Raw genomic sequence first — 16357 nt, 5'->3', positions numbered from 1 at the left:
ATTAAGAGACATTATTAAATTTATCAATGATGAATATCTTGTCGGTAAGAATCTGCTCAGTCGTAGTATTCATGGAGCATTGTTTTGTTACAGTTAATTGTTGGCTCTCGAGATTTTGATATCCGTGTCTTCAAGGAGGACAATATAATAAGTGAACATGCAGAACTTGAAGCAGTAACTGTGCTGACCCCTCTTAATGGAAGTGGATTTGGCTATGGATTGGGTAATGGCACTGTTGGCGTATATCAGAAACTTCAGAGGGTTTGGAGAGTTAAGGTATTAACTTTTGCAATGCAATTTAAATCACTTATGTACATGTTTGTGTTTAACTATAAGCTTCTTATTCTTTTTTATGGAATTTATAATTAAAATTTTCTTAATTGTGAATATTGTTTCTGATTTGTTCTTTCATTAATTCATTTTGGATTTATATGTAGTTACGGAAATAAAAGGATGGCGTACAAAATTAAGTATGAAAAGATTGAGGAAATTTTATCCTGATGTGGAACATGTAAGTGCAGTTATGGGACCACAAGGAGAAAGTTAGAAAAGGAAAGCATGGGGCAGAATGTGGACTGTCCAGATTGGAAGAAAGAGATAAAGAAGTAAGGGAAGGTAACAATAGATGAACTAATAATGGAGTAGAAAATACTGGGGGAGGAGAATATAAAGGGGCAGAAAGTGGAGGAAGGGGGGGAAGAGGTGTTGGAAGCAAGTGGAGAACAGTGGCCAGCAGAGACTTGAGGCCAGAGGGAATATGGGAATGAAGAATATGTTGCAGTTAAAGTACCTTACTCTGAGCAGTTAAGAAAAGCTTGTCTTGCGAGGGAGGATTCGAGTGGTGCGAGTTATGAAGGAGCCACAGAAGTCGACCACATTATTGTGTGTTATGTGCTTCACAAGTGGATGCTCAGTTAGTAGGAACAGGAAAAAATCATTTTATTTTATGGCTAATTTCAGTCTTATTTTTTTGCCAAGTTTAGTTTTTTTTCCAAGTTCAGTGTTACTTTTTTTGCCAAGTTCAGTGTTAATTTTTTTGCCTGGTTTGTTACTATTTCTTTACCAGTTTCAGTGCAATTTTTTGTCAATTTCGGTGCTATTTTGTTATGCAGGAAATGAACTGTCATTTTAATATGATACATGAACCTCATCAGTCTTGATGAAAAAAGATGGCAAAATGCAGTTTCAACATTCAGTAACTATCAGTTTTACAAATATTGGTAAACAGTAACCCTCAGATGTATAACATTTTTTATAGTGGAAAATGACCAATTTCAGGATATTTCTTAAAAATTGCAGATATCACATTATTTCGCTTAAAACCATCAATTTCACGTTATTTTTTCATGTTATCGTTTTCGTGAAATTTTATTGTCATTATTGTTTAGACCTTGACCACAGTTTGGCAGTTGTGATACATCCAGGGTGGTGGTATGCTTTTGGTCACATTCTTGAACAATGCTGAGCAGTGACTGCAACAAAATTTATAGATGATGTAGCTGCTTTCACAAATGCTCCTATCATTGTTGAGGTAGGAAATGCCAGTGGTAGATTTGGATGCTGTGATTTGGATTATGAGATGGAGGGAAGTTGCGAGTAGGATATACCTCTTGCCAGGAAACAGTTTGAGGCAGTCGAAACCCCTGCTGAGAATGTGATTCAATTGATCAAGTTAGTGTAGTATTGAGTAACAACAGGTGTGTTGCTTTGTAGCTGACCATCAGGTGTGCAAGGACCGTTGTATGAGGCTTGGGACAGCTCTTCCTGAACAAAATGGAACAAGTTTGTTAGGCTATTTTCATTCTGTGAACTCCTCAGAAAGGATGAGATCCTGCAACACATCCTTTGTTCCTGCAACCCCCTTACCTCAATCTCCACTGGTCCCTGTCCTCTACCTGCCTCCACCAACTCTCTTCTGTTGCCACCCAATCCAGCCACCTACTCAAACACCAGCCTCACAATCACAGAACTACTACTCCACTCCACACTAGCTTTGCCATTGTAGTTTTCCCTTCTCCCTTTCTCCTACTCTGGAATCTCCACCTGCCTCAACTACTACTTATAATAGCTGAAAATATTAATCTTAATACATTAGAGCCAATGGAGTGCCATAACTGAAGGACACCACCACCACATATGTGCCACAGCTGCAAGCCTTGTAGTCTTACTCATGGGTAGGACATAAGGAGCAACATGGCAATGCATCACTTCAATTTTTTCTTGGTAATATAACTGTTACTGTTGATGTGATTACACTTGAATTCTCCCATGATAACCTTTACTAAACATGGACTTTGGCTACGGATGTTATTTAACAGGATTGTGTATTTGGTGCTGCTGCTGCTACTACTACTACTACTACTACTACTACTACTACTGATTTTTCTTCAGGTCATGAGTTGGGCAGTGTCATTAGTGTGTCATACTATTCCAAATACTATATGTCGACCTCTGTAAGTTCTAATCTTGTACTACTGTGTTCACAATACAGTACTAGTGTTCTGTAAATGCTTACCTATTAGATACAAAACTTGACAATGTGTTGGTGTCTACTTTTCGCCCTGGTGGCTGTAACTTGTAATGGATCTGGTAATTTTAGAACTTCTTTAGCAACAGGAAAATCACTACCATCCATAACTGATGCTGCAACAGCAACACATGGCACAGCAGGAGAAGCACAAGGCTCTATGAGAAACACTTTATCAATAGGAAACTGAACAGCTGCTGAACTAGTTCCTACAGCATCATCAATGGACATCAATGTCTTTGCAGTTTCACGGCAACCATTGTGCTTCCTCACTTGCACTTTGCAGTTGACCATTCATTGTGGGATTAAGGGTGCATAGTGTACCAAAATCATTTTCACTCTTTCTAATCTATCTGTGGATGGTACAAGAGAAGACTGTTGACGCCCATCTGTATCAGCCCAAATTTCTATAATTTCACCAGTGTTGTCATTGTGTGAGATATATGATGAGCACGGGACATGAGGATGAAATATAGGCTCAAAATAGTTGTTAATTATTAAAATAAATTTACAGCAGTTTTGATAAAGTTACAGGAATGAATGATAAACTACGCAACTAATTATTAACCCATAAACACAAGTCACTATGATCAAAGACAATAAACAAATAGCACTCTTTTTGGTCACACGAACATGACAATGACCTTGTTCTGTGCCCATTTTTTGTGTGATGGAGCATGTATCTTTTCTCTGGTGGAGGTGGAATATACAAGAATAAAACAATATTTGTTTGCGTCAAACGAATGTATGTTTTTCATATGAAATGTAGACTACAGCGTCCAACTTTTCCCAGGTGTGACTCTTCCTGCAATGGAGTGTGTTTGCAATTGTGTACACTGCATCACATAATTTTCATCTTACACCCTTCACAATCTCTCAAAAAACAGCTTCATTAGAAGTCATCTCATTCCAACAATTGGTCATACTCAGTGACAGCTAGCCATACATGCCTGTACACCTCAGCATGAGAGAATGAGTCAATGAGGAAAGCACGACTGCAACACCACCGTTCTCAGGCTCGTCAGACTTCAGTGGGGAGGAAGGAAGCTTGTATAGCACTGATGTAACAGTCGCACCTTGGTTTCTGATGTATGCGACCTTCAACATCACTCTCATACTCAATCCGTTTGTAATTTCTAGTAGTTACATGCAGGCCATTTACAGATGACTTATTATAACAGTGACTTTGTGTGTATGTGTGTGTGTGGTGGGGGGGGGGGGGGGGGGAGGAGGAAGGGGAATGGGGGGCACCTGGCCCCCATATGTTGGTTGGGAGGTGGAAGGATTATGAATGCACACACTTTTGTTAGGTCAGGAAAGAATGAATATAACATGACTGACAACGAACACAGAACTAGGATAACAGAAATACTAGGTATGAGGGTGAACTAAAGCTTTTAATTACATATGTGCCGATATTGGGATCCTCACTACTAATGACTGAAAGAGTTTGTCATTTTTGGGCAACTATTCAAAAAGTAGGTGTAATAAGTAAGAAAACTTTAACCATGTGTGTGGAAATCATTTGTTACGAAATATCTAGGAGTGATAAAATAGTAAAATTTTAAAAGCTATTAGCCTAATTGGCTGCCTTTATGACTGTGAAAAATGTGTAATGATGGAGACACACAAAAGCAAAATGAAGATTATGGAAATGAGTTAATTGAAGTCAGTTAATCTAATCTTCAGCATTTTTCTGTAGCACCACATATCTAAAACTTCTATTCTCTTCTTATCTTCAGTGTTTACCAATGACATTTTGCTTCCACATAAGGCTATACTCCAAGTAAATACCTCCAAAAATACCTCTTGACACTTAAATTTGCATTACATATTGATATTTTCCTTGCTATTGCAAGTCTAAATTTAATGTCCCCTTTATTTCTGTCATCAGTTATTTTGCTGCCTGAATATCAAAACTAGCCTAGTTTTAGTCTCTCATTTCCTAATCTTAATTCACTCAGCAACACCTGATTTAATTAGAATACACTCATTTACCCTTGTTATACTTGTGTCAAAGTTCATTTTATGATCTCTTCACAAGACACTATGCATTCCATTCAGCTGATCTTCCAAGCTCCTTTGCCATTGATCACAGATCTACCAAGTTATTGATAAACATTAATTTTGTTAAATTTCTTTGTGCCTGAACGTGAATTTATTTTCCAGTTTCCCCTTATGTGGCTTTATTGCTTGATCTATGTACAGATTGAATAACACAGGTGACAGGCTAAGTGCTGTCTCTGGCCCCCTCAACTTCAGCAACACTGTCCTTTCATGTCCCCCTTCTCTGACAACTGCTGCTGGTTTCTTTACAAGTTACAGATAACATTTGGCTTCCTGTGTTTTACCTCTGCTGGCTTCATAACTTCAAAAAAGTATATTCTAGTAACCTGCCCAGGTAGATGTGCATGTTAGCATGCCACTTTAGGGAATCAACCGGGCAGATTAATTGAAGAGGGCTGGTGTGCTGGCCAGCCTGGATGTGTTTTGTAAGTAGTTTACCACATACAATGAGGTGAATACTAGGCAGGTACCCAAGCCTGGCAATTTGCTAAACATGACAAAATGTCCACACTCTTTCCAAAGGATAACATTACACACATGGGGTACATACATTCCCTCTGTGGGGAAGGAGGGAGGAAGGGATGTCATGGGATGACAATAGGAAGGGAACCCAGTCTCATCTTAAGTTAATCATGCCAAATCCAATATTAAACATGCTAACCACACCTTGTAGTCAACATCATCAGAAGCTGTTACTAAATCTATAAATGCTGCAAAATACTAACGCGAATTCTCTACAGACGTATGGAAAAACTGGTAGAAGCCGACCTCGGGGAAGATCAGTTTGGATTCCGTAGAAATGTTGGAACATGTGAGGCAATACTGACCCTATGACTTATCTTAGAAGAAAGATTAAGGAAAGGCAAACCTACGTTTCTAGCATTTGTAGCCTTAGAGATAGCTTTTGACAATGTTGACTGGAATACTCTTTCAAATTCTGAAGGTGGCAGGGGTAAAATACAGGGAGCGAAAGGCTATTTACAATTTGTACAGAAACCAGATGACAGTTATAAGAGTCGAGGGACATGAAAGAGAAGCAGTGGTTGGGAAGGGAGTGAGACAGGGTTGTAGCCTCTCCCCGATGTTATTCAATCTGTATATTGAGCAAGCAGTAAAGGAAACAAAAGAAAAGTTTGGAGTAGGTATTAAAATCCATGGAGAAGAAATAAAAACTCTGAGGTTTGCCGATGACATTGTAATTCTGTCAGAGACAGCAAAGGACTTGGAAGAGCAGTTGAACGGAATGGACAGTGTCTTGAAAGGAGGGTGTAAGATGAACATCCACAAAAGCAAAACGAAGATAATGGAATGTAGTCGAATTACGGGTGATGCTGCGGGAATTAGATTAGGAAATGAGACACTTAAACTAGTAAAGGAGTTTTGCTATTTGGGGAGCAAAATAACTGATGATGGTTGAAGTAGAGAGGGTATAAAATGTAGACTGGCAATGGCAAGGAAAGCATTTCTGAAGAAGAGAAATTTGTTAACATCGAGTATTGATTTAAATGTCAGGAAGTCGTTTCTGAAAGTATTTGTATGGAGTGTAGCCATGTATGGAAGTGAAACATGGACGATAAATAGTTTAGACAAGAGGAGAATAGAAGCTTTTGAAATGTGGTGCCACAGAAGAACGCTGAAGATTAGATGGGTAGGTCACATAACTAATGAGGTGGTTCTGAATAGAATTGGGGAGAAGAGGTGTTTGTGGCATAACTTGACTAGAAGAAGGGATCGGTTGGTAGGACATGTTCTGAGGCATCAAGGGATCACCAATTTACTACTGGAGGGCAGCATGGAGGGTAAAAATCATAGAGGGAGACCAAGAGATGAATACACTAAGCAGATTCAGAAGGATGTAGGCTGCAGTAGGTACTGGGAGATGAAGAGGCTTGCACAGGATAGAGTTGCATGGCGAGCTGCATCAAACCAGTCTCAGGACTGAAGACCACCACCACCACAACAACAACAACAACAAATGCTGTACATATAGATTTTTCATTTGTATGGTCAGTATCACCTGACATATTTTTCCATTTCTCTAGATCACAAATTTATCTTCCATAATAAGTTTTTATTATCCTGAAGATCATTCATGTTACTATTTTGTAACTATAACTTACTAAACTGGTGGTTTGATAATACTCTAACCTTTCAGCACTTGCCTTTCCTGGTATTTAAATTATATAATTCCTCTTGAAGTCCGAGGGTGTTTCAGCTGTCCAGAATACCAGGTGGAGCAGTTTTGTCGCAGTTGTTTCTCCCATGATTCTTAGTAATTTCCTTCTTTTAACTTTAGGTCTTTCAGTACTTTGCCAAATTCTTCTCATAGCATTGCGTCCCAGATCTCTTTTTCATCCACTTCCTTTTCGTTTCTGATAATGTTGTCTACAAGGTTTGGTCCTTTGTGTAGCAGTTCTAAATATTCCTTACACCTTTCAATCTTCCCTTCACAAGTTAGTGCAGGCTTGTCATCTGAGATCCTGATATTGATGCAGCTGCTTCTCTTTTCTCCAAAGGTTTATTTTTTATATTCCACTACATGGCACCTATGTTTTCCTCATTCATGTATGCTTCTACAGCTCCACATTTTTCTTCTGGCCATTCCTGCTTCGCTTTTTTTTTTTTAACTTCAGTCTTTGCACCTCTGTATTCATTTCATTTTGCGTGCATCATTTGCGCTTTTTCGTATTTTTTCCTTCCATCAATTACATACAATATCATGTGCATTATCAGAGTGTTACTATTGGACCTTGATTTTTTTTCCCCTGGCTGTTCCTCTGCTATATTCATTATTTTCCTCTCTTTGCTATCACTTCATCTTCTGTTACATTTCATTTGTCTACTTCAGACAGTCATTACCATAGGCTCTCTTTGAAATGCTGGCCGGAGTGGTTCAAATGGCTCTGAGCACTGTGGGACTTAACTGCTGCGGTCATCAGTCCTCTAGAACTTAAAACTACTTAAACCTAACTAACCTAAGGACATCACACACATCCATGCCCAAGGCAGAATTCGAACCTGTGACCGTAGCGGTCGCGCAGCTCCAGACTGTAGCGTCTAGAACCGCTCGGCCGAGTGGTTCTAGGCGCTTCAGTCTGGAACCACGCGGCCGCTACGGTCGCAGGTTCGAATCCTGCCTTGGGCATGGATGTGTGTTATGTCCTTAGCTTAGTTAGGTTTAAGTAGTTCTAAGTTCTAGGGGACTGATGACCTCAGATGTTAAGTCCCATAGTGCTCAGAGCCATTTGAACCATTTCTCTTTGAAATTCTCGAAACTTTCTGGTTGATTCAACGTATCTAGCTGCTCTTTCCTTATTATCCAACCATCCTGCAATTTATTCAACTTTAATCTGCATTACGTAACTAATAACTTATGGCCAGAGTCCCCATGCGCTCCTGGAAATTTTTTGCAGTTCAGAATCATGCTTTTATATCTGTCTTATGATTATGTATTGTATGTTTAACTGTCTCTACCATGTACAATAACTTCTTCCATGATTCCTAAAGCATGTATTAGCAGTGAATAAATTGTATTCTGCAGCCTTCTACTGAACACATTCCCATTTCATTCCATTCTGTCAGTCCATGTCCTACTAATTTTTCTACATCTACATCTACGTGATTACTCTGCTATTCACAATAAAGTGCCTGAAAGAGGGTTCAGTGAACCACCTTCAAGCTCTCTCTGTACTGTTCCACTCTCGAACGGCACGCGAGAAAAACGAGCACTTAAATTTTTGTGTGCGAGCCCTGATTTCTCTTATTGTATCGTAATGATAATTTCTGCCTGTGTAGGTGGGTGCCAACAGAATGTTTTCACAATCGGAGGAGAATACTGGTGATTGAAATTTCATGAGAAGATCCCGTCGCAATGAAAAATGCCTTTGTTTTAATGAGTGCCACTCCAATTCACATATCATATCTGTGACACTATCTCCCCTATTTTACAATAATGCTAAATGAGCTGCCCTTCTTTGTACTCTTTTGATGTCATCCGCCAGTCCCACCTGAGATGGATCCTACACTGCACAGCAGTACTCCAGGATAGGGCGGACAAGTATGGTGTAAGCAGTCTCTTTAGTAGACCTGTTGCACCTTCTAAGTGTTTTACTAGTGAATCGCAGTTTTTGGTTTGCTCTACCCACAACATTATCTATGTGATCGTTCCAATTTAGGTTATTTGTAATTGTAATCCCTAAGTATTTAGTTGAGTTTAGAGCCTTCAGATTTGTGTGACTTATCGCGTAATCAAAATTTAGCTGATTTTTTTTAGTACTCATGTGAATAACTTCACACTTTTCCTTATTAAGGGTCAATTGCCACTTTTCACACCATACAGATATCTTATCTAAATCATTTTGCAAGTTGTTTTCCTCATCTGTTGACTTTACAAGATGGTAAATGGCAGCATAACCTGAAAAAAGTCTAAGACGGCTACTCAGATTGTCTCCTATGTCATTAATATAGATCAGGAACAATAGAGGGCCTATAACACTTCCTTGGGGAACACCGGATATTACTTCTGTTTTACTCGATGACTTTCCATCTATTACTACGAACTGTGACCTTTCTGACAGGAAATAACGAATCCAGTCGCACAACTGAGGCGATACTCCGTAGGCATGCAGTTTGGTTAGAAGACGCTTGTGAGGAACGGTGTCGAAAGCCTTCTGGAAATCTAAAAATATGGAGTCAATTTGACATCCCCTGTCGATAGCACTTATTACTTCATGAGTATAAAGAGCTAGTGTGTTTCACAAGAATGATATTTTCTGAAACCATGCTGACTATGTTTCAATAAATCATTTTCTTCGAGGTACTTCATAATATTCGAATACAATATATGTTCCAAAACTCTACTGCAAATCGACGTTAGTGACATGGACCTGTAATTCCTATTTGATTTTCTACTCTTGAACTCCAGTCATGCATCATAGCTAATTTTTCATTTTCCATAATTTAGACAATAATATATTTATCTGATTTGGTTCAGTTTCTTCAATATCTTCAGATCCAGTAGGCAAGCATACTGTATTTACCTGAGTATGAGAAGGCACTTTGAGGAAAATTTTATTTCTAATATATTTCGATTAATCAAAATTACAGACTGTTTTATTGATATAAAAAGTAATCATTGTACCTGTTCTAAACTTACGCCATGTCTACATTTTGATAATACACTGAGAAATAAAATATGCAAAAAAGAATAGTTTACATTGATTTATATCGTCATGATCATCACCACCACTGTACTTGGGATGATAGTTTCATTAGCCAATGAAAGGTGAGAAAAGAGGCAATTTATTTCTATATATGAGCAACAATGAAATGGTTGTCACATTTATGTGGCTGTTACAATTTCCGAGGTTGTGGTTATAGCGGGACCTGAGAACACAGCTGTTTTTGAATACGTAATGGATTTCACATCCATATTGATGTGAGAATGTGACAGTATTCCTTTGTCTTTTGCTTCCAAACATGTCGTCTGCTTATTTCTCTCTCATTGGCTGTGTAGAACCAGCAGCTGACACACCCCCTTTTGTTCCATCATACCTCACAGCAAGCTTTGACAACATTGCTGCATGAAACACGTGTGAAACTGGCCTCTATGTAGACTTTTACTGTCTCCTGCAGAAATGTATACTGTTGTTGAATATTTGTCCAATTTTAAAGTCACTTTGATACTGCCTACAAATGGGTTAAGGCAACTGCATTTTAAATGTGACAGGTGTTCATAAAAAGACAAGGTACACAGTTAACATACCCTGGTTGGTAGCACAATGAGGTTTGCTGTCCTCTCGCCACGCACACACACACACACACACACACACACACACACACACACACACACCCTAGTCCACAGCCATTCTGATGTCTCTGTTCTCCTTTGAACTCTTCCAAATTCTCCAGAATCAACCTGCATCTGACCTCAATGGCCAAAGCTTCATCTTTAAATGTAAGATGACCCTTATATTAATATGTTAAACAACACAAAAATATTTGATCCCAGCAGCAATAGTTTAATCTTTGAATATAAGATGACCCTGTATTTTTCGAATGACAAATATGGGAAAAGAACAATTTCTTACAATTATATTGCTGTTGTGGGTTGTGGTTCTGTGTATATTTTGGTTATGAAATCCATTCACTGCACTATTCACAGTATTTACCCTGCATTATTAGACCTACTCCTGCATAATGTCTGTTTGATTCAATCTTAATAATCCTGTATTTTCTGACCCAATATCTTGTTCTCTCTACCACCATGCTTCATTAATTCCCTCTGTATCTAACTTCCACATATATATTTCTGTTTCAAGTTCTCTAACCTTCCTACACGATTAAGAGATTCTATCAGTCCAATGCTAGATTTGATTTTATGACAGCATCCCCCTTACTAGTCACCACTCGTGATCCAAGTGGTGAACTATTTTATCTCCAGAATATTTTACCCGGTACAGCTTTGGGGAAAATATTGATTGTAGTGCTGCAGTGTCAACATAAAATGACCCTATTGGCTGTTGCTACAAGGCCAAATCAGTCATCCAGACTGTTGCTCCTGTAAGTACCGAAAAGGCTGTTACCCCCTCTTTGGGAATCATATGTTATGTGGCCTCTTGACAAATACCCTTCTGATGTGGTTGCACATATCATACTCCACAACAGTGAGGTCCACACTTGGTGGGGTATGGGAATGGGCGAGGCACCTATTATTTGTTTTTATTTTATTTTATTTTATTTTATTTTTAATTGACATTTCAAATGTGACATATCTTCTCAAAGACCTCCTGGAGAGTATACTACTACTTCCTTAGTAATTTGAAATTGCTGCTAGGAAATTACTGGGATTACTCTGTTTCGAGTGTGCCTGGGTTCTTGTAGATTGTCGCTGTTTCAAGGAACGCAATCAGTATCATTATTCAGTCACGACTATTCAGAAAGTATAAGAAAGTCTTGTATTGTACTCATTGTGGTATTCAGTTGCTGCCAGTTAGGGAGTTCAATTGGAAGCATTTATTGCAACAATGTTTGTAGTTTCAAAATAAGTAAGACCCTTCAGCAGTTGAATGTAACACTTGATTTGTCTCCTGTGGTGGCTATGGATTGTAATTTGCTCAATAAATTTAGAAATAAAATAAATTTACTTCAAGTTAAAAGACAGCCATTATATAAAAAAAAGTCGTTTCTTGGTGGAAGGAAGGAAAATTGAATGCCTTCAACATATTCAAAACCGGTATGATCAGGGATTTAGAATCCACTCTTTCCAAATGTGACTCCACTGCCTTAATCACTTTACAGTGTGATTCAGTATCTAACGTAGTTACGTGTTTGAAGGATTTTAAATCTGATTTTTCCATATGCAAGTTCAGTGCCTTATCCACTGCACTATCTTGATCTGTCCTTTACAAGGCAGTATATCTTTGAGTGTTCACTAATTGATGTACTTTCTCAGACTGTCATTATGCCTTTATAAACATCATGTTTTCTTTACTGTAGTTGTGCATTTGTATTTCAGTAATATTTGTTTTGATGGAAATGCTGTTAGAATATTGATAACAAAGTATGTTTTTCACAGTCAAAAAGTCGTGCTATTATCATCTATAGCTTTGATGTGGACGGTGATTGTATGGAAGAACTGATAACTGGTTGGACAAATGGGAAGGTGGATGCCAGAAATAGCAGAACAGGTGAAGTCATCTTCAAGGATACATTGCCTCATTCTATAGCAGGGATTGTAGAAGGCGATTATCGACTTGTTGGAAAGAATGACCTCCTTGTTTGCACTGTTGAGGGAGAAGGTAAGAGCTTTCAGTCAACCATTTTAATTCTGAATTTGTATGCCTAATTTTAGTTACTCATGTAATACGAATGTAGTCAACCTTTTTTATCTGCCGCGCACTTTTGCATCTCTGAACATAGTAAAATCTTCTAACTCTAGTTCCACCATAATTATGATTTATAAAGTAGGGAAGTAAATTTTCCTTGTAAAATTTATAAAGCAGAGTTACACCAAGTTAAAGCAAGTAATAATAATTATTTAACAAATACTTTGTCAAAATTTTATGAAAACCCAGTGAAAATGTTTTTAAGATACTTACTGCCTGCTGCCGTCTATGAAAACTCTAACATCCACTAGTGGGCGGTATGAACCAGGTTGACTCTCACTGATGTAATATTTCCTGTACCTTTGGACAAAAATATCGGGCTATGTTATGTTGAGGTATCACTAAGGTGAGGGAGGGAGCGTATTGTTTCTTTTAAAAGAAAATTGATTCATGTTAAGGCCCACAGTCCCACATTTCCTCTGGATTTGCATTCTTCAGTAGTATAGTGTGTAGAGTGGAGAGAGAGAGAGAGAGAGAGAGAGAGAGAGAGAGAGAGAGTTGTTTCAACCTGTACATCATCAGCAAAAAGCTTGTTTCATTAGAGGTAAAAAAATGCAATTTATCATGATCTGAATTTTAAATTTGAGTGCTGAAAAACTATAGATATGCACAAATTTTGAAGTTGTTTGCTTCCGAGGCACATATACTCACCTTTGTTTCTATTGAAATAATTAATCAACAAACAAGCTACCTGTTCTTTCTGCCAATAGAACAATGCAGATTGGCCTTTTCTGTGGCATCTGTGTGCAGATTTCTTCCAAATTGTGAATATCTTGGAACTTCCTGGCAGATTAAAACTGTGTGCCAGATGGGGACTCAAACCCAGTACCTTGCTTTCACAGGCAGTGTTCCTACAAACTGATCTGCATTGTAAGTGAGAGGTACTGGGAGAAAACAAAGCCGCGAGGGCAGGTTGACAGTCATGCCTGAATAGCTCATTTGCCCACAAAAGGTGAGGTTATAGGTTTGAGTTACAATTTGACACACCACTTTAATCTAACAGGAAGTTTCAAAAAACAAGCACACACTCAGCTATAAGGTGAAAAATTCATTCTGGTATTAATATCTTGATCTAACACTTGCTGATACTTTGCAAAATGTAATTGATTGTGTACTGTTAGAGATAAGATTCATCAGGTAGATGTATATTTCAAAATTGCATCTGACAAAATTTATCATATATTAATTATTGTTATATGATGAATCTTAAGTATTTTTCTTATTCAGTGAGGGGCTACAAACAGGCAAAAATTATGGGAACAAGACCTGATGTGAATGTGGAACAGGAGACAGTCAGGGAATTGTTATCAAGGAAGCAGGCATTGCTTACAGAGCTTCGTATGTATGAAAGTAATGCACAGCTCTCTGGCATTGCACATAGTGATTATGCTGAAAGTATTGCTCAACAATTGCAGCAGCAAGCTGGTGTAATACCTGTGAGTGTTTTACTATAATATTTACATTTGAAAATGCAGATATTTCTTTGATTGTTTCATTATTAAAGTACTTCCTTTATTCTTTTTCACATAGGTATCTCCTTTCATCAATGATTTTTTGTTTTTTTTCTGCAAATGAGAACAGCTAGAGTATTTATTGTTGTGCTTATTGTTAGAGATGACATTTTGAGAAACAATAAGATTACCATGAATATAGCAATTAGTCTGAATTGGGCAAGCCCTGTAGAGTTGACAGAAAACATGCCACAATTACTCAGCAGTTCAAACTCCACCTCGCAAGCTTAGTTATCCAGAAGATGGTAAACCCTAACAGAAGCATAATTTCAACTAAAGGTCAGTGTCACTGTGAATATGGCTTTAACCAATCAGAAACGGTAACTTTAAGCTGTTCATTTCCATATTTTTGGAGCCCTGAAGAAAGACATTCATGGCCGTTGATTTGCTTCGGATGTATGGGTGCATGCCTGAGTGGACGTATAGGTGCAAGCCTGGGTACAATAATGGTTCTGTAGGCAACCACAAACATTTTTCCATGAAGGTAGTGACCACTTTGTCTCACGGTGTGATAAATTTATTAACATTATGGCAATAACTTTTGAAATAATAAACAGTTTACTTACTTTTTTCCCATCTGTCTCATTTTCATTTAATCCATGTGAAATTTTATAAGAATACTTTGAGAAAAAAATAACACTTCAGCAAGTATTACATGAACACCTTACAGTAACAACATAACCAGTCCTTAAACAGTTGCAAACCTGTTTAATAAGTTAACAAATGCTGCCATCAACTGCTATGGACGCAGCAAACGATAGCCGTCAATGCATAGATAAAACCGCCACAGTTAGTGTTTTGTTTGATTTGTTACTGATTTTGCTCATCAGATGCAAATATCTTGAAATATTCATTGCCCAGATGGTAACATGTTTAAGGATTAAAGCTATACTGAACATTGTGTATAACCCATTGCCAGCGATGTGGAAGTCGTAGGATACCCTTAGCAGTGACAGTTGTGTTGACAGTTCGAGCGGCGCGGTCTATTGCCCAACCAATTTGTAGCAGTTCTGAAGTGAATGCTGTGAAGTGTTTCCTTCAGTTTAGAAATCAAGATGATCTCACTAGGGCTTAAGTCAGGGAAGTGCAGTAGGTGGTATAGCACTTACCAGCCCCATCAGTCAAACAAATCAGCAACAGATTGCACTGTATGTGCTTGAGCATTGTCCTGCAAAACAATGGTCAGGTCCTGCAGAAAGTGTCATCACTTCTGTCTCTAAGCTGGTCGTAGGTTGTGTTCCGAAAATGAACAGCATAGAGACAGAAGTAATGACACTTTCTGCAGGACCTGACCATCATTTTGCAGGACAATGCTTAAGCACATACAGCGCAAGCTGTTACTGATTTGTTTGACTGATGGGCTGCTAAGTGCTATACCACATCTGCTGCATTCCCCTGACTTATGCCTTCATGAGTTCAACTTAATTTCTAAACTGAAGGAACCACTTCACAGCATTTGCTTCAGAACTGCTACAAATTCGTTGGGCAACAGACTGCACTGCTCGAACTGTCAACACAACTGGCACTGCTATGAGTATCCTACGTCTTCCACATCGCTGGCAACAGGTTATACACAATGCTGGTGACTACTTTGAAGTCAGTAAAACTTTGAAACACGCATCTATTTTGTACGAGCTGTTAATAAATAGTTGCCACTATTAAAGTTCCAACCCTTGTACATATGTAGCCTTGATGTTAAGAAACTCAAGCAACACTGATATTGCTGTTTGGGAAGTTATGTATAGTTTTAGGATTTGCAAGGACAAATCAGTTGGTGATCTTACCGTAAACGATAAAGGAAGTGCTATCAAATGCCAATATGACTTCATACGCTTTTAGTGAGTATCTTTCTTCTGTTGGAAAAACCATCAATGACTTCTTCAACAATATAAAGTATAGATATACTAGCATTCCAGGAAAAGAAGACTTACACTAGGCCCCAATGCCAATGAGATAAAATACATAGTCAGTTCACTAAAAAATTCAAAATTAGTAGTCTATGATAAGCTGTTTATCAGCACATTAAATAGGTGCATAGACAACATGTCTGATGCCATGGTCACAGCAGCAAATAATTTAATTGCATAAGGTAGTTTCCAAGACAGTCAAAAAATAGCATAAGTTGCCACGATTTACAAGAAATATGATAAATGTGACACTATGACCCTATCTCAATCTTACCTACATCTTCTAAAGTGATTGAGAAAGTTATTTACACTAGACGAATGACATTCTTGAGTCAACACAATCTAATATTTGAAAATCAGTATGGCTTTATATAAAAATAAGTCAACTTCAGCAGATGCAGGACACTTAATAGATGAAATAATAATGCAATATGGAACAAGCAATTTGTTACTGAAGTG

General features: G+C 38.1%; 1 protein-coding gene across 5 annotated transcripts in view; it reads left to right on the top strand.

The window, feature by feature from the left end:
* The window catches only part of LOC126470503 (Bardet-Biedl syndrome 2 protein homolog), a 178643-nt gene that overhangs the window by 94184 nt on the left and 68102 nt on the right, over positions 1-16357 (top strand). For all 5 annotated transcript variants that reach the window (XR_007586222.1, XM_050098391.1, XM_050098387.1 and 2 more), the window contains 3 exons: positions 94-276; positions 12171-12393; positions 13708-13916. Coding sequence is in view for 4 of the 5 variants with exons in the window: in XM_050098391.1 (XP_049954348.1) it covers positions 94-276; positions 12171-12393; positions 13708-13916 (615 nt within the window). In the remaining variant the exon portion in view is untranslated. The remainder of the gene's footprint in view (positions 1-93; positions 277-12170; positions 12394-13707; positions 13917-16357) is intronic.

Source organism: Schistocerca serialis, chromosome 3 (genome assembly GCF_023864345.2).
Source record: "Schistocerca serialis cubense isolate TAMUIC-IGC-003099 chromosome 3, iqSchSeri2.2, whole genome shotgun sequence".
Taxonomy (NCBI): Eukaryota; Metazoa; Arthropoda; class Insecta; order Orthoptera; family Acrididae; genus Schistocerca; species Schistocerca serialis.
This window is presented reverse-complemented; position numbering and strand designations above follow the sequence as displayed.